Source organism: Panulirus ornatus, chromosome 18, assembly GCF_036320965.1.
Source record: "Panulirus ornatus isolate Po-2019 chromosome 18, ASM3632096v1, whole genome shotgun sequence".
Lineage (NCBI taxonomy): Eukaryota > Metazoa > Arthropoda > Malacostraca > Decapoda > Palinuridae > Panulirus > Panulirus ornatus.
Genome location: NC_092241.1, coordinates 56,729,591 through 56,752,384, shown reverse-complemented (window position 1 = coordinate 56,752,384; position 22,794 = coordinate 56,729,591). Strand labels below are relative to the sequence as shown.

At 48.4% G+C, this 22,794-nt stretch overlaps 1 protein-coding gene across 1 annotated transcript; it reads left to right on the top strand.

Moving 5' to 3' along the window:
- Positions 1-4,427: 4,427 nt before the first annotated feature.
- On the top strand, positions 4,428-17,465 carry LOC139754916 (uncharacterized). The gene is made up of 4 exons (XM_071672741.1): positions 4,428-4,493; positions 13,081-13,573; positions 15,818-16,028; positions 16,785-17,465. Exons 2-4 carry the CDS (start codon positions 13,562-13,564, stop codon positions 17,153-17,155), a joined length of 594 nt encoding a protein of 197 aa, XP_071528842.1. The 5' UTR covers positions 4,428-4,493; positions 13,081-13,561; the 3' UTR covers positions 17,156-17,465.
- The last annotated feature ends 5,329 nt before the right edge of the window (positions 17,466-22,794 follow it).

Here is a 22,794-nt window from a genome sequence, read left to right as displayed (position 1 = left end):
ACAAAGGTCAGGTCAACATGCTTGACACATAAGACAGTCAGTTGTAGTGTTCTTCTCGAACGTGATTCCATCAGGCGTGGCAAATGTTGTAGATAGCGCCATGATGTCATTTAGGATATAACTCGCACGACGGTAGACACAGAGGTGTCTGACCTGTCAGCCCTGAGGTATGAAATCAATGATTTTTTTGGGGGACGTACGTTCGCTGATACAGTGTTCTAGTTTGTGTACATCAGATGCAGAGCAGAGCCAACACGTGCAGTGTTCTGCCACTTGGTTTCTCGCACCTCGCAACGTGGACCAGCAGTCCAGGCGTATTTTGGCAATCCCTGTATCACATCATCTACATAGGTTCGTTGCATTCCATACTGGCGTTTCTTTAGCTTAATGTTCCAGCTTCCCGAGTCTTCCAGTATTGCTCAGGGGGTTTGTGTCCTCACTGGTAGATGTGGTGTGGTCTGCGCGCACCATACTTTCCAGTTAGACCAAGTCTTTCCAGTTAGACCAAGTGCGCACCATACTTTCCAGTTAGACCAAGTCTTTCAAGTTAGACCAAGTGCGCACCATATTTTCCAGTTAGACCAAGTCTTACATGCTGGGGCCAGGGAGCAGATAGACCCGGTTAGCAGGATTATCCACATGGGCCTTGATGCTTATACGTGATATATGAAAGTGTCTGTAGGGTGATGGCTGCTGTTATAGGATTCTATAAGCAAGGGGTGAATGACTGAGGGAACAGTTTCCTGCAGGGCGCTCTTTCCATAGGGTGGGTATTGGAGTCACCGAAGGTAAGAGCAAGGGTTTGGGACTGGACGAGAGATATCTCAGGGCCATGAAAATACTATACAGCTCGCAGTGGGTAGAGGTGGATAATGCATCTCACGCTGAGGGTGCATAAGGTTGTCGTTGCCGGAAACAGTGTCAGTAGCGCCGTTTTCTCGTAAGGATTGACCAGTCCACATAAGTAGTCTCCAGTGAGGTATGGTACCAGGTAAGTACGCTATGTAGTTCTTTACATATTACCCCTTGACTGGATATGTGGATTGAGGTGTTCCAGGAGGACAAGTTCTGATATGCAGAGGTTCTAAGGCTGCCTCATCCTACCCCACACAAAGCTGTATTGTTCCTTAAGACCGCTCGTCCTCCTGTATACCACTTCCCTCCCACCGCGTCCCTGGTAACCACAGCAGGTGCGATCAGGGTTGTTAGTGAGAGCAACGGTCGTCAACACATCTCGTTAGCCACTCATAATGATATGGCGCCGCAGGACCCAGCCTGGTTGACTGGGTCATCCTTTATCCCTCAGGGAACGGGAAGGAGACATGAAGGGAACAGAATTAACGCCTCTCAACATATCACAACAACACACACACACACACATGTCAACATTGATGAGGTTCGCTGGGGATTCGAATCAATGGATCAACGCATGAATACACGTACATTGATGCATGAATCTTTTTTCCATCCAAAGTGTCTCGTTTGCCTTAACGTGGTAGCGTCGGGAATTAACGAAGAATGGCCTTATTTGCAGGCATCCACTATCCAGCTACCATATATAATATACTGACGTCAGCAGCTGCTTTTCAACATCCAAATCCTACAGGCTACTTTCCAGCTTGCCTTGACCAATTCACATGACCTGTTTCAGCCCCCCTCCTACTCCCTCCCAGCACAAACTAGCCAATAAGCATCTCTCTCTCTCTCTCTCTCTCTCTCTCTCTCTCTCTCTCTCTCTCTCTCTCTCTCTCTCTCTCTCTCTCCTAAACATTTAGGTCCCAGTATCAAAAGCCTCCTCCTTCACTCCATTCTTCCAATTCCCTCTAGGTTTTCCCCTTCCATCTTGCTCGCTCCCTCCACTTCATGTACAGAGAACATCTCTGTTAGTCTCTCTTCACTCATCCTCTCCATGAGTCCAAACCAGTCCAACACACCATGGAAAGTCTGAGTGACCATGACAGATCATTGTTGATTGTGTATCATCGTCTATGCTACATGCAAGTGTGTGTATCCCTAAAGGTACGGACTTCACTAGGGTTACGAGATGGTCTGCGGGGGTCTTCAAACACGCTACGTTGGACCATCAACCTCAACAGTGTCGCAATCCACGCATCTTCATGAGTCTAGTTATATAATTCCTCTTGACCTCATTCTTGTCCTTGGTTCCCCCCCCCCCCACACCACCACCACCATATTAGCACTGCTGGAGATAAATGAATCTGGAAGTCATCTGGTGAACTCCTCTGTTCCAGCATCCCACCTGGAATCTTTCGTTCCAGTGCTTTTCAGTTCATCTCAAAATTTGCTACTGTTGTCGCTCTACGGCTACCTGTGTGTGGCCAAGACCATAAACATCGTGTTTTCATTTATGGAAAAACAGATGATGTGATCGAGTGTGTGTGTGTGTGTGTGTGTGTGTGTGTGTGTGTGTGTGTGTGTGTGTGGTGTGTATGTGTGTGTGTGTGTGTGTAGTCACAGATACATTTATATTACATATTCATACAGACATAACCCTCACTCCGTACTCTTCGCTCATTGCCACAGTCTATCGACCTAACTCCGTCTCTCTCTCTCTCTCTCTCTCTCTCTCTCTCTCTCTCTCTCTCTCTCTCTCTCTCTCTCTCTCTCTCTATCTCTCTCTCTCTCTCTCTCTCTCTCTCTCTCTCTCTCTCTCTCTCTCTCGTAAAACGTTTACACGGAATGATTATTTTTCCTCCTTGCCCTCGGATATTTCCCTGCCGTTCCTCTGGGTTGTCCACAACGTTTCACGCTCCCCGTGTCATGTTGTGAGCGGCCTGTTAACTGAAGCGGGGTGTGCCGCCCACGGCATATCTGCTCTTGAGGGGGATGAAGATAAAAAAAAAAAAAATATGTGGCGTGGGATTTTTCGTTTTTGACTTAGGAATAACAAGCCACTTTGTAAGGGCCTTGCTGCCTGTTTAGGTCATGGTATCGGGGCAACGAACTCCACTCCACCCACCTCGGACGGAGGGTTTGATGCGACGAGAGTACAAGGGTTCGAATCCAGGCAGGCGTCTATACGGCTTGTAGAAGCCCCCTCTAAGCGGCAGTATGACAATGATCTCCTGGAATCTAAAGTGGCCACTGAGCAGGTTTCCTCTCCTCAGGGTTCGTGGCTGAAGCGGCTCACGCCTTGCTGAGGAGGAGCCGTTGTCTTGTGTGTGTGTGTGTGTGTGTGTGTGTGTGAGGTGGAGGCGAGGTGTGGTAGCCTAGCCTGACGTAGGAAGAGCCCACGTGACTCTCAAAGGTCTTTCAGCAAGGCGAGGTCAACAACAGATACATGGTCTTCTGTCTTCCTCGTGTTATCATGGTTACTTGCACCATCTTCCCTATTTACCACCATCTAATCAGTCCAGTCTCTCATGATAAGTTAATGATTATCTTACTAACGACCCGATTGTTCTGTGTCTCTCAGTGTTTCCACTCCGTGTTTCCCTCCCTGCCTTCTTGAGCAGGGTGTTTCTTGACGCTCCTCACCTCACTGTATACAAGAACCACCAGCACCCACCCACAAGGCCTGGATAACACGATTCTTTTATCCTCTCCCTGAGGCAAGTGTGTGTCGTCTCTGGTACCTCCTTACAATACCACTTGATCCTCTTATGGTCCTGTGAGACCTATTCCAGTGGGAGGTCTAAAACACCACCACGTCCCATACTCTCAAAAATAACCTCAGCTTAATCTTCTTGTTTGCTGTCTCCCTCATACTTCCATGATCCATCCTCATAACTTTCCCATTTTGGACAGAGTCTTTCCTCCGCCCAGCCACCACTCGTCTCTTACTCCCACCGTAGCCATTTAACCCTCTTGACTTCCTTCACTGCTTGAGATGCTTTCCCCTGTGACCAGTCGACCTTATTTGCCCTCTGTGACCTTTCCAGTATTTCTCCAACTCTGACCTTTCCAGCTTCACCGGGCATGAAGCAGTCTCGCTTGTGAGTAAACCATACCTCGTCTTTCTTCTCGTGTGTGTGTGTGTGTGTGTGTGTGTGTGTGTGTGTGTGTAATTTTTGACCCTCATATTCATTACTCATTATATCCTCATCATCAGATCCTCACTATCTGTCACCTTCCTGGCGTTGAGTAACCCACTCATAACTTACCCACGAGACGTAGTGAGAAGAGAGAGAGAGAGAGAGAGAGAGAGAGAGAGAGAGAGAGAGAGAGAGAGAGAGAGAGAGAGAGAGAGAGAGAGAGAGAGAGAGAGAGAGTTAACACCACCACTAGATAGCCTGGGGTTCCGGTTAGAGACTGTCCGCTATAAGAAAACTCGAGAAAGAAAGAAAAAAAAACTTCGAGAAAAATCCAGATTGAGACACGAGCAGAAAAACATCGCTGGCAACCCAGCCGCTCGGTAGGTATATAAACGGGCGGCAGGTGAGGCCGACCGGTTATTAGGCTCGTAAGCTGCACACGGGTGACGACGCTCGTCCTCCTCTACACGTCTCTTATCGATTTAGAGTCATCTCACTGTAAGTCCGCTTGTAGTGTGTGATACAACAGTGTGGGTGAGTTGGTTCATTGATCATATCAAGTGATAAGACATCAAGTGTGTGGTAATGTATAGTGTGTGTGTGTGTGTGTGTGTGTGTGTGTTGGAAAAGATCACAACAGAGCGCGTGATCAAGGAAACTCCTTCTAATCCAAGAGGGAAATTGAAAAACGATAAGTTCCCAAGTGCACTTTCGTGTAATGATCACATCAGGGGAGACACGAGACAGAATTCATTACACGAAAGTGCACTTGGGAACTTATCTTGTTTTAATTCCCTCGTGGATTAGAAGGAATATGTGTGTGTGTGTGTGTGTGTGTGTGTGTGTGTGTGTGTGTGTGTGTCCAGCTGGTTGGGTACCCGTGCCAATACGTGTCCCATCTGTGTCATTAACAACCCACGTGTAATGACCTAGTTGTCCTGTTAGGCTAGGGATGTTTTACACTTCCTCACGTCCCTCCGTACACTTCATCACGCCTCTCCGTACACTTCCTCACGTCCCTCCCGTACACTTCATCACGTCCCTCCCGTACACTTCCTCACGTCCCTTCCGTACACTTCCTCACGTCCCTCCGTACACTTCATCACGCCTCTCCGTACACTTCCTCACGTCCCTCCCGTACACTTCCTCACGTCCCTCCGTACACTTCCTCACGTCCCTCCCGTACACTTCCTCACGTCCTTCCCGTACACTTCCTCACGTCCCTCCCGTACACTTCCTCACGTCCCTCCGTACACTTCCTCACATCCCTCCCGTACACTTCATCACGTCCCTCCGTACACTTCCTCACGTCCCTCCGTACGCTTCCTCACGTCCCTCCGTACACTTCATCACGCCTCTCCGTACACTTCCTCACGTCCCTCCCGTACACTTCCTCACGTCCCTCCGTACACTTCCTCACGTCCCTCCGTACACTTCCTCACGTCCCTCCGTACACTTCCTCACGTCCCTCCGTACGCTTCCTCACGTCCCTCCCGTACACTTCCTCACGTCCCTCCGTACGCTTCCTCACGTCCCTCCCGTACACTTCCTCACGTCCCTCCGTACACTTCCTCACGTCCCTCCCGTACACTTCCTCACGTCCCTCCGTACACTTCCTCACGTCCCTCCCGTACACTTCCTCACGTCCCTCCGTACACTTCCTCACGTCCCTCCGTACACTTCCTCACGTCCCTCCGTACGCTTCCTCACATCCCTCCCGTACACTTCATCACGTCCCTCCGTACGCTTCCTCACATCCCTCCGTACACTTCCTCACGTCCCTCCGTACACTTCCTCACGTCCCTCCGTACGCTTCCTCACGTCCCTCCCGTACACTTCCTCACATCCCTCCCGTACACTTCCTCACGTCCCTCCCGTACACTTCCTCACGTCCCTCCGTACACTTCCTCACGTCCCTCCGTACACTTCCTCACGTCCCTCCGTACGCTTCCTCACGTCCCTCCCGTACACTTCATCACGTCCCTCCCGTACACTTCATCACGTCCCTCCGTACACTTCACGTCCCTCCGTACACTTCCTCACGTCCCTCCGTACGCTTCCTCACGTCCCTCCCGTACACTTCCTCACGTCCCTCCGTACGCTTCCTCACGTCCCTCCCGTACACTTCCTCACGTCCCTCCGTACACTTCCTCACGTCCCTCCCGTACGTCTAACATGTGTTCTCGACTCGTGCATCATAAAGCAATGTTCTATGTCTCTGTACAGTATCTTGGTCTTCCAGATCATCACGTCTTCTTCTTCTTCTTCTTCTTCATCTTATTCATTTCCTCCTCCTCCTCCTCCTCCTCCTCCTCCTCCTCTTCCTCTTCTTTTTCTTCTTCTTCTTGAAGTTATCGTCAGGTGAGGTCTTCGTTAGCTGAGGTCTTCGACGGGTGAGATCTTCGTAAGGTGAGGTCTTCGTCAGGTGAGGTCTTCGTAAGGTGAGGTCTTCTATAGGTAAGGTCTTCGTCAGGCGAGGTCTTCTATAGGTAAGGTCTTCGTCAGGCGAGGTCTTCTATAGGTAAGGTCTTCGTAAGGTGAGGTCTTCGTAAGGTGAGGTCTTCGTCAGGTGAGGTCTTCGTCAGGTGAGGTCTTCTTGAGTCTTTACAAGGAAACGGTTCAGCTTCGTTTAACAGTGACGCTCCATCAAAATATTATTTCCAGTAACTTCTCCACAAGTGATGTGTTCATAACGAAAGCTGACGTGGCCGTTGAACACGACGCCTCGACCGTTGAACACGACGCCACGACCGTTGAACACGACGCCACTACCGTTGAACACGACGCCACGACCGTTGAACACGACACCACTACCGTTGAACACGACGCCACGACCGTTGAACACGACGCCACTACCGTTGAACACGACGCCACTACGACAGCCCCTGAACACGACAGTACGACCTTTGAACGTCGGGGTTATAAAGGTCACACCGTCGTGCTCCCATGATCGGGGTCATGCCATCCACCTCTGTGACCACTCCTCCTCCTCCTCCACCTCCACCTCCTGACGTCATACAGAAGAGACAATTGGTCACATGGTCTACCCACACCCTGTACACGCTCCAGTTGACACCCCGCGTCTAATGTGTGTGTGTGTGTGTGTGTGTGTGTGTGTGTGTGTGTGTGGGTTGTTCTTAAGGATACATTGTCTTATTTCTTTCCTTTTTTTTACTATCAGTGGCTCCAGAAACAGATGGAAAAATTGTAATACAATAGACAATAGGAGCTCGAGGGAGAAAAATCATATTCTAAGCACGTCTGAGGAGGTGAAAAGCTTGCCTTTTAACGAGGGCTAGGTCGTAACTGCAGTTAAGAAGGACATGAGAAGGAAGAGAATCCTAAAGTTTAGCGGTGTAAGGAAAGAGACAAAGGTCACAATAGTTCACCCTTGAGTTACCATAAACCACACGCTTATCATGTGACGCGGAGGCTGACCGTGCGTGCGCCATGGGTGAGATACGACAAAGGAGAAGCTGCTCCAGATGGTGTAACACAAGTCTGTATAAACAAGATTGTATGATCAGAACAATTGCTTAGAAAATGGGAAATCTTCGGTGCATGGGCCAGAGAGTCAGTTTTCTCGAGGGAGACTTCGCTATTTTTCTAGACCGAAGATTAAATCAGACGGAGCGATGATCCTGGGTGTGTGTGTGTGGACTGGTGAGGTAATAGATCACTTGGACTGCCTCTTAACCACTCACAATCGCGACATTCGACACACCGCCTCAGGGAGACACCATGTAATGACCAGTCGACCCTCTCACGTACTACCAACTGCTATGACCTTGGGTTTAACCAGGGAAATGGTGGTTTGTCCTCCGTCATTAAACACAGGAAAGGAGAAAATTCATAGTACTGAAGGAAGAACGAAAGAACACACACGTTTAGCATAACAAAGTACAGTGATGGAGGGAAAAGAAGAGGTAAACAAGATGTAAAGATGAGCTAGAGGAGAGGACCCAAAACTCACTGTACCAGGGAGTGAGGCGTTCTGTACAATGATGGGGAAACAAAAATCGAAGCTTGTCCCATCACCAGCAAGACAGTATGATAACCTAACCTCACTTCTCCATGCAACAAATGTCGCCCATCACCACATTCCTCTCTAGCAGTCCACCAGCACGCACCACCACATCAACAGCAACCACAACACCACTAAAGCTACCACACCAAGTGAACTACAACGTCCCACAACACCTGCTGGAATCAGATGGTCGAGATACAACCCATCACAAGGTCCCACCAGACGGTCTGGACATTTCCCACAAATGACCAAGTCAGGCGGACCTGATGGGAACGACTCTACAGCCAGTAATGTCAGCAGGACATTTGGGAAAACCAAAAGTAATTGATGATTATTCCACATTAAATATAAAGATACATTTCACAAAGTCTCGTGTAAAGTCATGACGCAATCTGTCCATCATAACACTGGAGTCAGTATTCAAAACAGGGGAAGCTGTGGACGGGAACGTCTGCTTTTAACTCAGTGACTCAATTACGAAGGAAGTGACATCAAGTCATAGACCAGTGTAGTGAATGTGTTGTGTAAAGCCTGACCAAGACTAAGCTTGGCGAGGGTTTTCGTCAACGACAACTTGTTCTCGGGTGTGCCATGACTGGCCAAGATCAGCCCGTGTGTACGTACCTACAGTGTAGGTCAGTACGGCTGTGAAAAACGGGATGAATTGATTCATGCCGAAGCAATCATTCAGTTACTCATACCACTGAAACAATCAATCAATAACTCAAATAGTTGTGAAAAGCAAACTTAAGATTATTACTATTGATAATGCACCTCCAGAGTATATTCTTATAGAAAAATGTTGACATATAACCAAATACAACAGTTAAACGTAAGTTTTGCTAGATAATCTTTATCTAGATTCTTAAATGTATCCCAAACAACTTTAAATTGCTGCATAGGTTTCATACGAATTATATTTTGAAGTTTCAGATATTATCATATTACCTTGCATGTAGATATTTACGTGTGATTTTACAGGATCCATCACGAGTCATTTTGCTTTGCTCATTTACATGGATCCCATTTACATTTAGGAGGGTCAAAACCGCCTGGTATCGAACCCTGGTTTGAGTAAGAGAGGAAACTCCAATAAGTTTTTCAGCTATATATTTCCTCTGAAATCCCAATACATTATCGAGTATCATTAACACAAATTTTGAGTCACATGTTTTATCTCCTTATAATCCACCGTATGTGGTACTGTACTGTGGTTAGCCATGCAAACCACAACTTAAGAGTTGCAGACGGGGCAAACAGCTCAGAGCCACGCCTTGTAAATCATCCATTTCCTTAGATTTGGTCGAATTAGGTACATGGCGTAAGTTCAGGAAGCAAAGGCTGGAAGACCACGGTGGAAATAAGGTCGACTGACTTTATTGTGTTGTCCTTGGGATTCAGTCCAACACTGTGCGTTAATTCCAGGTAAAATCTTCGTCTTGTCGATGTTTAAAATTCTATTTTCTCAATTGATTTCACAAAATCGTAGCAAAAAATCATTCAAAATATTCGGATGATGACAAGCTTTTACGAAAATACTCTCGTAGCTTCGTAAAGTCTTAACTATTTCCAAATCCCTGTAGGTATCTAAAAAAACCCATTCAAAATACTTTGGTCAGGCATTAAATTTACGTTTTCTTCAATGCGACTAACTTAGAAAATGTATTTTCATACTTTAAGGGTAACTATATTTTAAACTTCTGACACACCCTCCCTCTCATCTTTCTGGCATTCTTCATGACTAACACTTAACTTAGAAGTTAGAAAACGGGTATTGGTGGTTCCTCTTGCTTTATGGAATGACGTTGCTTTATGGAATGACGTTGCTTTATGGAATGACTTTCACATACTTCTTCAGTTAATTTACCCTTCATTCTCTCTGGTGTTTTCTGTACAAACGGATCCCTCTAACGAGAGCGTTTGGCCGCGCGGCCTCCCGAAAGACCCGTGGAAAATATTTTCTTTTGTCACCTTCTGTGAGCAGGACCGTCAAGAACTGACGAAGGCCCAGTGGAAGGATTTGCCTCATGACCCACCACCCACACACCCACCCAGGAGAAGGAGACCAGTGAGAAAGAAAAAAAAAAAAAGAAAATGGCCTACGAAAAATAATCTCTATCAGATCTGTGTTTACTGCATATATTGACTGTTGCTTGATCAGTAACTTGTGGAATATTACCAGATTTCATCTCTCTTCCTCCAGAGGCGCCCCAGCCGCCCCTGCCTGGGGGGTTTAGTCCCACACACCCATACGAGTATCTCATTATCTGCCTACAGTCACCATTCCCTTCATGGCATGCAAGATAGATAGAGTCATAAGGATCATTATTGCTCGGTGACATGAGATTAGAACAACGGTAAAGAGTAAGTAAATATATTCATACGATAAGACATAATCTTTATCGGTCTGTTTTGTTTAAGTTAATGACGCCAGGCAAAACTAAACAAGTTGTCTCCGAACATGTTTTCATTTTCGTTATCATACTTTGTCGCTGTCTCCCGCGTTAGCGAGGTAGCGCAAGGAAACAGACGGTACGACCCTTGAGCACGAGGGGCTATCCTTACGTCGGATACCTGGCCTTTGACTAAGACCAGGTTGATATACCCGAGGGTTGCGTCGCGTCGTGCTCAAGGATCGTACCGTCGTGCACAAGGATTGCGTCCGTCGTGCACAAGGGTTGCGTCCGTCGTGCACAAGGGTTGCGTCCGTCGTGCACAAGGGTTGCGTCCGTCGTGCATAAGGGTTGCGTCGCGTCGTGCTCAAGGATCTTAACCGTCGTGCACAAGCGTTGCGTCCGTCGTGCTCAAGGATCGTACCGTCGTGCACAAGGGTTGCGTCCGTCGTGCACAAGGGTTGCGTCCGTCGTGCACACGGGTTGCGTCCGTCGTGCACAAGGGTTGCGTCGCGTCGTGCACAAGGGTTGCGTCGCGTCGTGCTCAAGGATCTTAACCGTCGTGCACAAGGGTTGCGTCCGTCGTGCACACGGGTTGCGTCCGTCGTGCACAAGGGTTGCGTCGCGTCGTGCACAAGGGTTGCGTCGCGTCGTGCACAAGGGTTGCGTCGCGTCGTGCTCAAGGATCTTAACCGTCGTGCACAAGGGTTGCGTCCGTCGTGCACAAGGGTAGCGTCCGTCATGCACAAGGGTTGCGTCGCGTCGTGCACAAGGGTTGCGTCCGTCGTGCACAAGGGTTGCGTCCGTCGTGCACAAGTGTTGCGTCCGTCGTGCACACGGGTTGCGTCCGTCGTGCACAAGGGTTGCGTCGCGTCGTGCACAAGGGTTGCGTCGCGTCGTGCTCAAGGATCTTAACCGTCGTGCACAAGGGTTGCGTCCGTCGTGCTCAAGGATCGTACCGTCGTGCACAAGGGTTGCGTCCGTCGTGCACAAGTGTTGCGTCCGTCGTGCACACGGGTTGCGTCCGTCGTGCACAAGGGTTGCGTCGCGTCGTGCACAAGGGTTGCGTCGCGTCGTGCTCAAGGATCTTAACCGTCGTGCACAAGGGTTGCGTCCGTCGTGCACACGGGTTGCGTCCGTCGTGCACAAGGGTTGCGTCGCGTCGTGCACAAGGGTTGCGTCGCGTCGTGCACAAGGGTTGCGTCGCGTCGTGCTCAAGGATCTTAACCGTCGTGCACAAGGGTTGCGTCCGTCATGCACAAGGGTTGCGTCCGTCGTGCACAAGGGTTGCGTCGCGTCGTGCACAAGGGTTGCGTCCGTCGTGCACAAGGGTTGCGTCCGTCGTGCACAAGGGTTGCGTCCGTCGTGCACAAGGGTTGCGTCGCGTCGTGCACAAGGGTTGCGTCGCGTCGTGCACAAGGGTTGCGTCGCGTCGTGCACAAGGGCTGCGTCGCGTCGTGCACAAGGGTTGCGTCCGTCGTGCACAAGGGTTGCGTCGCGTCGTGTACAAGGGTTGCGTCGCGTCGTGCACAAGGGTTGCGTCGCGTCGTGCACAAGGGTTGCGTCGCGTCGTGCACAAGGGTTGCGTCGCGTCGTGCACAAGGGTTGCGTCCGTCGTGCACAAGGGTTGCGTCGCGTCGTGCACAAGGGTTGCGTCGCGTCGTGCACAAGGGTTGCGTCGCGTCGTGCACAAGGGTTGCGTCGCGTCGTGCACAAGGGTTGCGTCGCGTCGTGCACAAGGGCTGCGTCGCGTCGTGCACAAGGGTTGCGTCGCGTCGTGCACAAGGGTTGCGTCGCGTCGTGCACAAGGGTTGCGTCCGTCGTGCACAAGGGAAGGCAAGGATGTGTTCAATGGACTGAGGATGATAACCTGACCCCTCAGGGTGACCACGAACCTCCCTAACTCTCCACTCCCCTCATGCCTCTCCCCAACACCCCCTCCCCTCATGCCTCTCCCCAACACCCCCACCCCTCATGCCTCTCCCCAACACCCCCTCCCCTCATGCCTCTCCCCAACACCCCCACCCCTCATGCCTCTCCCCAACACCCCCTCCCCTCATGCCTCTCCCCAACACCCCCACCCCTCATGCCTCTCCCCAACACCCCCTCCCCTCATGCCTCTCCCCAACACCCCCACCCCTCATGCCTCTCCCCAACACCCCCTCCCCTCATGCCTCTCCCCAACACACCCTCCCCTCATGCCTCTCCCCAACACCCCCACCCCTCATGCCTCTCCCCAACACCCCCACCCCTCATGCCTCTCCCCAACACCCCCACCCCTCATGCCTCTCCCTAACACACCCCCCCTCATGCCTCTCCTTAACACCTACCATCTGACCCTTTCTAAAAGACAGGTGTTCCCACCTCCAAATGAATTCTTAGATACCTCTTCCTCTTCTCTCATTCTTTCTTTTTATCTTAAGGCCTTTTTTTTTTCTCTCTCTCTCTCTCTAAGGTCTGACCTTCACGAGGACTTTCGTTCGTTATAACGTAGCCCTCGGTTTAGAAAGAGAAGGATAACGTAGTGTATGGTCAGTGGAGAGGAAAGGCCATGAGCCTGTAGAAGGGGTGAGTTCAGGATTTCCCTTTCATCATCACCAGGACGTCCTTCTACGTCCTACTGGACTTCATACTCATGAGCGGATCTCCGTTTTCCCTTCTTCAGGAGGAGCGCGGTGACCCATCATCAGTCAGTCGGGAGGGGGAGTAGGAAGACTTAATTCGCCATCCATCCAGCTACCCGACCCAGCCTAGCAAGCCAGGAGCCCGTCTGGGAAAGCCGGATCTCTTCCTGTTAGCCTCACCAGCTGACCCACACACAGTCACTCACCTGGCAAGCACGTCCCTACGTCAAGTCAACGACTTAGTCACCCAAGAAACGTCCAAGCCAGCCAGCCACCCATCCAGCCATCCAGCCAAGCCACCCATCCAGCCAGCCAGCCAAGCCACCCATCCAGCCAGCCAGCCAAGCCCCCCATCCAGCCAGCCAGCCAAGCCACCCACTCACCTAGCCAATCCATCCATCCAGCCAGCCAGCCAAGGCACCCAGCCCAGCCATCCAGCCACCCAGCCCAGCCACCCAGCCATCCTCAGGGAGCCACCCACGTCAACTCCCCACCCCCCTTACGTCAAATAGCCCTCCAGGCATGAAAATTTTCGTAAGTTAGTTTCGTTGTCTCATGAGAAGTTAACAACACAACAAACATTTCGTAAACATGTCTGCATGACTGTATCTTTGTCTTTTTTTTTTTTTAAGTATGTCTGTATGTTTGTCTCTGTGGCTTTCTATCTGTCTGTCTGTCTGCCTGTGTGTCTGTCCGTTTTTTTTTCTGTCTCTTGAGAAAGCAAAGCTATTCCTCATTTTTTTCTATGGCAAGGCATGCGCGAGCGTCGCTTCTATACATCACTGTTGAGCCATGTACTCTAATAGTACTTTAAATACGTCTGTCATTTGACCGTGACCCCCAACACTATAGCTTGACCTTATGCATGAGACGGTGGGGTCAGACCAAACCATCAAGGTGTCGAGGACATCCCGTAGCTGAGCAGTACATACCTCCCCTTCACTTGCTCTTCAAGATATACTCCCAGACTGCAGAGCCTGACCAACATTCCTAACACTTATCTCTGTGGAGGTTTCAATGGTCGCCATTCCCCTCAGCTCAACGGTCATACCCAAGACCGCCGCCAACCCCTGCCCCCGCCACCCCAGGTGAACTACTCATGAACCAACTGCAGCCTCTCAGTATCCTCAACGTATGCAACCATCCAAACAGACTCCCAACACGCACATAACCTTCAGCAGCCGACCTTACCATTCTATTACGTTTTACTCACGAGAGCTACGCACAAACACCAGATGGAGGACTCTGCCCAATCTGTCTTTTGACCACCTGCCCATCCTGATGACACTCCACCAAGCCCATCCAACCCACACAGACACCAAGAATACTTAAACGAAAGGAAAGCAGACTGGCCAGCCTTCACACAGTACCCACAAACAAATCACCAAAACTTCATTGTACATGATTTTCTATCCACAAGGACAACATAGAGAGATATATAAAACCCAGACTTCTCCCCACAAATTGCAAGCCTTACAGAATAAGGAAATCAGCTCAGATAAAACCACTCACAAAAACAAAAACCAAAGAAACAAATCTAAACCCTCATCAATACAATATAAAATCTAAACACTGAAAGACAAAGTGCATCATAGAATCCATTTCTCAAGACAATGAGCGACAAGTCCCACAATAATCAAATGTGGTGCAGGTTAAAGAAACTCCACACCTGCTGCACCAGCCTAGGCGCCACTCATGAATCACTCATGACCTTTTCCAGTGGTATCCAGTCCCCCAAAGAGGATACAAACATACTCATGAGACAGAAGTAAAAAATGGACTACAAACGAACCACAACCCAGAGCAGATAAGTCATTAGAAACCTACACAATTCCACCCAGAAACATCTACCCACCATCCTTCACTCCCACAGATACGAACATGCAATTGCATACATGAAATAACCGCCCAGCAACAAACCCTCACAATAAATTAAACTTTCACATAAGATACTTCGGCCCAGTTGTTGTTATCCAAAATCTTACAGATATCTTCAACCACTTCTGGCCACACAACATAATCCAAACATCTGGAAATCTGTCGACATAATTCCCATTCTAAAACCCCTCAAACCATTCAACACCCCGTCCTCCTACCGCCCTATATCACTTCTATCCTCAGTATACATACATTTGAATCAAGCAAAATACGTCACTCTTACACCCCATAACAAAGCTTCAGACCCATACATTACACCACCACGCTACACACAGCATATCTCAGATGCCTTCAACCAACCAAAGCCCCCTTCCAGCACAGTACTAGTCGCAATAGACATCAACAAAGCATTTGACACCGTCCCCCGGGCACATCCTCACCCAAAACATACTGGACAACGCCCTTTAACAACTTCCTGACTAGTCACAACGGCTTCATCCCTAAATCCTTTAAACAATACAATGGAGGAATCAAAGGAGTCCGTCATATCCTGCTCCTGTTTGGAGAACGCAGCCTTGAAGCTGCAGAAGCTCCATGTAAGGAATCCAACGGTTACATAATGATGCCTATGATACCTGTACAGCAGGTGTCCATAGCGACACTATCTCAGACTTGGCTCTTGTGCCAGGCTGAAGGTCCTCAACCTCTGTACTTAAACACTTTTTGGGAGTCTTGTGCATCGTCACTCTCATCCAGCATAACACTTTACTGTTTTTGTCATCAAGTTCTTCGTGTTTTACCATCCCTGTGTAGCGAGTTGTAATACGGGGTCAAGGGTCAGGCAGGAGGAGGGTACAAAACACATGTCTTCTGACCTTCCATGACCTGCCGTCCCTACAGGTGGCGCTGGTGGTGGTGGCGGCAGTCGTCGCGAAGCTTGGGTCAGGGAGGGACTCACAGAGCAGCTTCCCGGTCAGCGAGGCGGAGGAAGAGCCTCAGCGTAGGCTCTGTGGCTGGAGGCTGGCCAACAAACTCAACAAGGTGTGCAAGGGCATCTACAACAAGCCTGGCTCAACTCGGAACCTCTACTACTACTACAGAGACAGACGAGGTAAGCTAGTGTGATGACCTATACTGTCTGTATGATGATATAGGAGATCTATATTGTCTATATGATGATATAGGAGATCTATATCGTCTATATGATGCTATAGGAGATCTATAACGTCTCTATGATGATATAGGACATCTATATGATGATATAGGAGATCTATATGATGATATAGGAGATCTATATCGTCTATATGATGCTATAGGAGAGCTATATCGTCTATATGATGATATAGGAGATCTATATCGTCTATATGATGATATAGGAGATCTATACCGTCTATATGATGATATAGGAGATCTATATCGTCTATATGATGATATAGGAGATCTATACCGTCTACATGATGATAAAGGAGATCTATATCGTCTATATGATGATATAGGAGATCTATATCGTCTATATGATGATATAGGAGATCTATACCGTCTACATGATGATAAAGGAGATCTATATCGTCTATATGATGATATAGGAGATCTATATCGTCTATATGATGATATAGGAGATCTATACCGTCTATATGATGATATAGGAGATGCAGACGACTTAGAAACATATCAAATTGTTCTTATCAGTTCCCTTCTATCACGTCTGCAAGACGGTGTATATAATGATTAGAATCACATGATGGTAACTGAAGCCTTGTGTCCACCACTAACACCACCACAGGAAAACGTTTGGTGCCTCGCAGAAGCCATTACGATTCTACCGTCTCTGTGTATTCCTGCCATTCACTTCCGCTTCTCCTTCCAGCAGGTGGAGGCAGCGAGCCAGTGCCACCCCCAGATGAGTCCCTGGCCGCCCCTGCTGCAGCCAAGGTACTGAGGTACCGCCCTCTCTCGCCGCGAGACCTGCTCCAGCCATACACCTCTGATGTTATTGATTCCTGGGATGACGAGGTCAGGTCCAGTGGAGCCATCTTCAAGCCTCGCGTCCCTCAGGAGCTGCTTCGCCAGTCTACCCAGTACCAAGATGGAGGTTCTGAGAGTGGCCAGCTCCCCTTTCTGACGGAGATGGAGGCGTCGCAAGTGGTCCGCACTCGGCAGCCGTCCAAGAGAGGGCTGTCAGCGGAGTGTTGCCGGAAGGTGTGTACGGTGTCCGAGCTGGTCGGCTACTGCTACTAACATCACACACGTCCTTACGACGCGACCACGGTCGACCTGGTGGTGGAGGCAGCTGGTCGCTGAGTTGAATCAACTAATTTGCCAAACCCAAGGCGAAGTAGATTGCTTTTTTTTCCAATCCACCGTCTGTACATAAGAGAAATATATTACTAGACCGTTTGGATACACCTCATTCTATGTTCGGATATTTTTTTCGCATATTTTTTTTATTCAAGACAACAGCAAATTTGAGTCATCTTCTTTACCATTTGTTATGCACAAAAATACCCTCAGCAGTAAGCATAAATCTGCCACCTTGTCTGACGTTTTAAAACCTTGAGTGATGAATTTTGCTTTTCCGTGGCTGTGGCTCAGGGTCTGGAGAGGTGAAGTCTTTATTAACTGATGCTCTTCATGCCATGGCTGGTTAGAAAGACGAAACACAAAGCAAAGTGAATAAAACCACGTAGTAGAACGGCCTGGTCCTCTGAGCTAGTTAATGCTTGCATTCCTTTCATGTCTTTTATAGACTGTGAGGAAAGTGGTCCTAGTCCTTGGTAGGATCAGTGATCCTGTGAGGGTCATGTCCTCGGACATGGACACCCCCTGTGTAGTCATAAGTTACCATCTGCCAGCTGGCTAGGCCTGTCTCCGATGTGGTAGTGTATAACCCCAGACCAAACCAGTAGCCAGATATCTCCAATGGAGATCAAACCCAAGAAATCTACTTAGAAATTCTCATCACTACAACCATCATACCACTGAAGCAATGCATGAGGAAGCATTCAGACATGTGAGGTCAAGGGAAACCATGATAAGTGCTCGAATTACAGAGGTTTAAATATACCTGATCATTTGTTGGGGAGGCTGGTAACAGGAAGGGTGGTGCCAGCACGGGACGTTTGAACGGTGGGGAGCAATGAGGATTCAAGGGCTCGGAAGGATGGTTGTGGGGGGACCAGGTGTTGGCTCTGAAGAATGTGTGTGTGTGTGTGTGTGTGTGTGTGTGTGTGTGTGTGTGAGCACGGAAGAGGAATCAATAGCTGTTCGTAGATGGCTGTTTGATTCTAGCGAGAAAGTCTAGAATCTGGTGACAAAGACAGGGAGAGCGTCTGAGGGGAGAAAGTTGAGAGCAAACGTGGAGAAAAGTGAGGCAATGAGATGCAGCAGGAGGGTGAGGGTGGATGGTGCGGGCTGGAATAGCCAGGACCTGGAGAGAGGCGGAGGTCTTTAGGGACCTGGAAGAGGATGTGGCAGCGGAACCATGGCGGATACGCCGAGACGTGCATGTAGGAGACCATGGAAGGAGAACCTACTGTCCATTACATCAGTGATGGGTAAGTTGCAAGGTACTGCAATGGCCACAGTCTTGCTTCGACCTGAATTTTGTGCCGTGAATGCAACAGAATGGGGGAGGGTGGAATGCCTTAGGTCAATACGTGGTGAGAGGCGGGTTGATCAGCTACGGGATGACAATATAAGAGAGAGAGAGAGAGGCATAGTAGTGAGTGTAGTTTGATTGAGAGACAGGGTTTGGAGACATGGGGAGGACAAGTGAGAAAGGACTGACCACGAGGATCGATACGTGGAGGGAGCAAGGTAGGAGGGGAGGCCAAGAAGGAGGAGGAGATGGAGGGATGGAGAGAGAGAGAGAGAGAGAAAAAAAAAAAGGAGGCTTTGGGGTACCGGGGCCTGAATATTTGAGCCCCCTGAAGGCGTAACCTGACCTTCACTAAACCAGAACTTAATCTAACCCTAAGACAGGTGAACCTCAACAAGCACTGAAACTGACCCGGCCTTATTCTTGTCTAACCTTATCTTGACCTTAATCCAACGTGAAATTAACACGACCTAACCTTAACATGACCTGACCTTAACCCCAGCCAGCCTGACCTTCACCTGAGCTCAGCTGAACTTTACCACAACCTAGACCTTGTGTTGACCTACTCTAATTCTGTCATAATCTTGTGGCCATAAAAGAATTTCACCATGACCTGATTTGACACCGTGTTCATGAACGTGACGTAAACTTAGACTTGACCTGACCAGACGCGCTGCTTATGTGTTGTCTGCCATGAACCAAGATCACCTGACCTGACCAAACACTGTGCTTTTGCACAATCAACGTCCCTCGTCATACAGTCTTCTGCAGATAAGAAAATCTCCCTAGACTATCTCTTATCAGTGGAGGCAAGTGTCCCAGGGATTAGGTTCAGACTCGAGTGCCACAATGCCTGTAGTAATGTCCCGTCGAGATGACGGGAAACCTTTTGTTTCTTTTGTGGATATGAAGAGGTTACAGGACAGCTGCTGCTGGGCTCCAGGCTCTCTGGCCTGTCCACTAGAGACGCGGGAGGATATATATATATATATATATAGAGAGAGAGAGAGAGAGAGAGAGAGAGAGAGAGAGAGAGAGACTAACTTTGCTCTCAACTCCTCTTGCCTTGCCTTTGGGTGGGCTTTCCCATTTATTCCCGTATCATCTATCACTCTCAGGGTTCCCCTGTGATAGACATCCTCCCCCCAGACACACGAACAGGAAATTAGAAATGTTCCTTGTGGGATATTGGGAGTCACGTATGTAATTGTTTGTCCATGTTAGCTGAGACGGCACGGGCAGCTGAGGCCCTAATCAAAGCCATCCCATTAACGATATATATATATATATATATATATATATATATATATATATATATATATATATATATATATATATATATATACCAATGTGACCCATGCGCATGTGGGTGGAGCATGTATGCTACGTCATTGGCCCTAAACAAAGAAAACGTGCTGGTACAAAGCTATCGAAAACGTAGACTCGTCTACACTTTGTTCGCACTTTTTACACCTTCCCTCACCATATCCATACCTTCCCTCACAATATCCATACCTTCCCTCACAATATCCATACCTTCCCTCACAATATCCATACCTTCCCTCACAATATCCATACCTTCCCTCACCATATCCATACCTTCCCTCACAATATCCATACCTTCCCTCACAATATCCATACCTTCCCTCACAATATCCATACCTTCCCTCACAATATCCATACCTTCCCTCACAATATCCATACCTTCCCTCACAATATCCATACCTTCCCTCACAATATCCATACCTTCCCTCACCATATCCATACCTTCCCTCACAATATCCATACCTTCCCTCACAATATCCATACCTTCCCTCACAATATCCATACCTTCCCTCACAATATCCATACCTTCCCTCACAATATCCATACCTTCCCTCGCAGTTTCTTTGCAACTAAGCGTTCAGGGCCGCGTGACGTCACAATGTGGCCTGCGCGGCCGGGTGCGCGTTTCTCTTTTTTTTTTGGAGTGGGTTGACTTAGCGCCGATGATCTCCCTATTGAGCAGTGACGAAACATATCTACTACCCATCACGTCAGTAGAGTTCAGTACCGTCCTCAAGGTAGAGTCTGGCTCAACCCCTGACTAGCAGACAGCGACCACCGCCACCCCCTTACCCACCAAATGTCCACCGTAACAACCCGGAGCTCAGAGTGGGGGAGGTGACGGCGTAACAACAGAATCAGCGGGAAACGTGACGACCAAACAGGATGATGAAGAACTAATCATTCCGCTTACCTTCCTCCACCCAGCGGGTGACGGGTTGTGACGGCTTCCTCCACCCAGCGGGTGACGGGTTGTGACGCCTTCCTCCACCCAGCGGGTGACGGGTTGTGACGCCTTCCTCCGCCCAGCGGGTGACGGGCTGTGACGTCTTTCTCCGCAGGAATGCAGGTTACACTTATCATCCATCATTTCTTAACCAAGTTTTCTAAGTTGACAAACAGATGGTTCGCATCTCTTTCCGTCCAAAAAAACAAACAAACAAAACACCATAATTTCTCCCAGTACGAAAGTGCATCTGGTATATAATTTCCTGGTTTACGTTCCGCAATTTTCTCGAAAACTCACGAAGAAGTCTGCAGTTTGTTTACACACACACACACACACACACACAACACTGTGGCATCTGCCGTGTTCAACGACTTGCCTTCCCACCGAGTGTAGATCTCCGTATGGTCTGCCGTGTGCGTGTGGTCACCTTCTCACCTGGGAACACGGTGGGGGCACACTGAGCATGTTGACCCTAGCCAGCCTGAGGGCAGGCCAGGCCAGGCTAGATCACCACCAATACGTGGTAACGGGCAGTTTGACCACGGTCGTTATGTATGATTTGACAGTTCAATGAAATGGATCACATAAATGGCGTTTATCTATAATTTTCTCCTCTTTATTCAATATTTCTGGGTTAAAAGGTTTTAAACATGTGGTTAAGGATCTTGAATAATCTAGCATTTGTTATTTTGATTTTACTCATACATATACACGAGGGGAAGAGGAGGAGAATGTGAGGGAGGGTGTGGGTGTGTATGTGTGTGTGTGTGTGTGTGTGTGTGTGAGGGAGGGTGTGGGTGTGTGTGTGAGGGAGGGTTTGGGCGTGTGTGTGAGGGAGGGTTTGGGTGTGTGTGTGAGGGAGGGTGTGGGTGTGTATGTGTGTGCGTGTGTGTGTGAGGGAGGGTGTGGGTGTGTGTGTGAGGGAGGGTTTGGGCGTGTGTGTGAGGGAGGGTTTGGGTGTGTGTGTGAGGGAGGGTGTGGGTGTGTATGTGTGTGCGTGTGTGTGTGAGGGAGGGTTTGGGCGTGTGTGTGAGGGAGGGTTTGGGTGTGTGTGTGAGGGAGGGTGTGGGTGTGTGTGGATCAGATATTTGCATGTGAAGGACTACTGGATCTAAGATGAGGAACACGATCAACTTGATATACACAATCACTTTGAGAAGTTGCAGCTGATACTTGGTGTGCTTGTACGTCTGGCAGGTGATGATGTGTATGATGAGCCTATCGCATGTTGTGAGGTGAGGGTGAGGGAGGGATTGTGTGAGTGAGTGGTGTTCAGTTACTGTAAGGGCGAGTTATGAGGCAAAGCTTCTGTCAACCAGTGAACCAAGGGTGTCCCCCTCACAAAACGCGGTATATCATCTCCTCTGAATGACTTAATGAGGGAAAAGATAAGAAGCTTATATATATATATATACATATAAATATATATATATATATATATATATATATATATATATATATATATATATATATATATATATATATATATATATATATATATATATATATATATATGAAAGAGTAGGTCTGCTAATGTTCGCTCTCATTTCAAAATGTATCAGGCATTTTTACTGTGGATAGAAAAGTTTCTCATAATTATTCATATTGTTACAATTGTATAACGTTATTCATCATGTGTTCACGTTATTCATCATGTATTATTATTCCTGTACATCTAGATTCATCACGTGTCCTTATACTATATAGGAAAACAAGGAGTTCTATCTTCTCTGTCCTTTTTTCACTGAAAAAGTTATAACTCAAAAGAGTATTAATTATTATCATTATTAGCTACATGACCATGAGCCTGTCATGTGCGTAGCCATCTACACACACACACACACACACACACACACACATACACACACACACACACACACACAGAGGAGACAGATGTACATTAGATGATGCTCGACCTCCCTTATGTAATGTGTTACAGGGGAGAAGCATGTGACGTGGTGTGTTACAGGGGAGAAGCATGTGACGTGGTGTGTTACAGGGGAG

Excerpts from the sequence above, each read along its gene's own strand:
- LOC139754916 (XM_071672741.1), top strand. Across the intron at positions 16,029-16,784 it reads CTACTACAGAGACAGACGAG|CAGGTGGAGGCAGCGAGCCA; the intron begins GTAAGCTAGTGT and ends TTCTCCTTCCAG.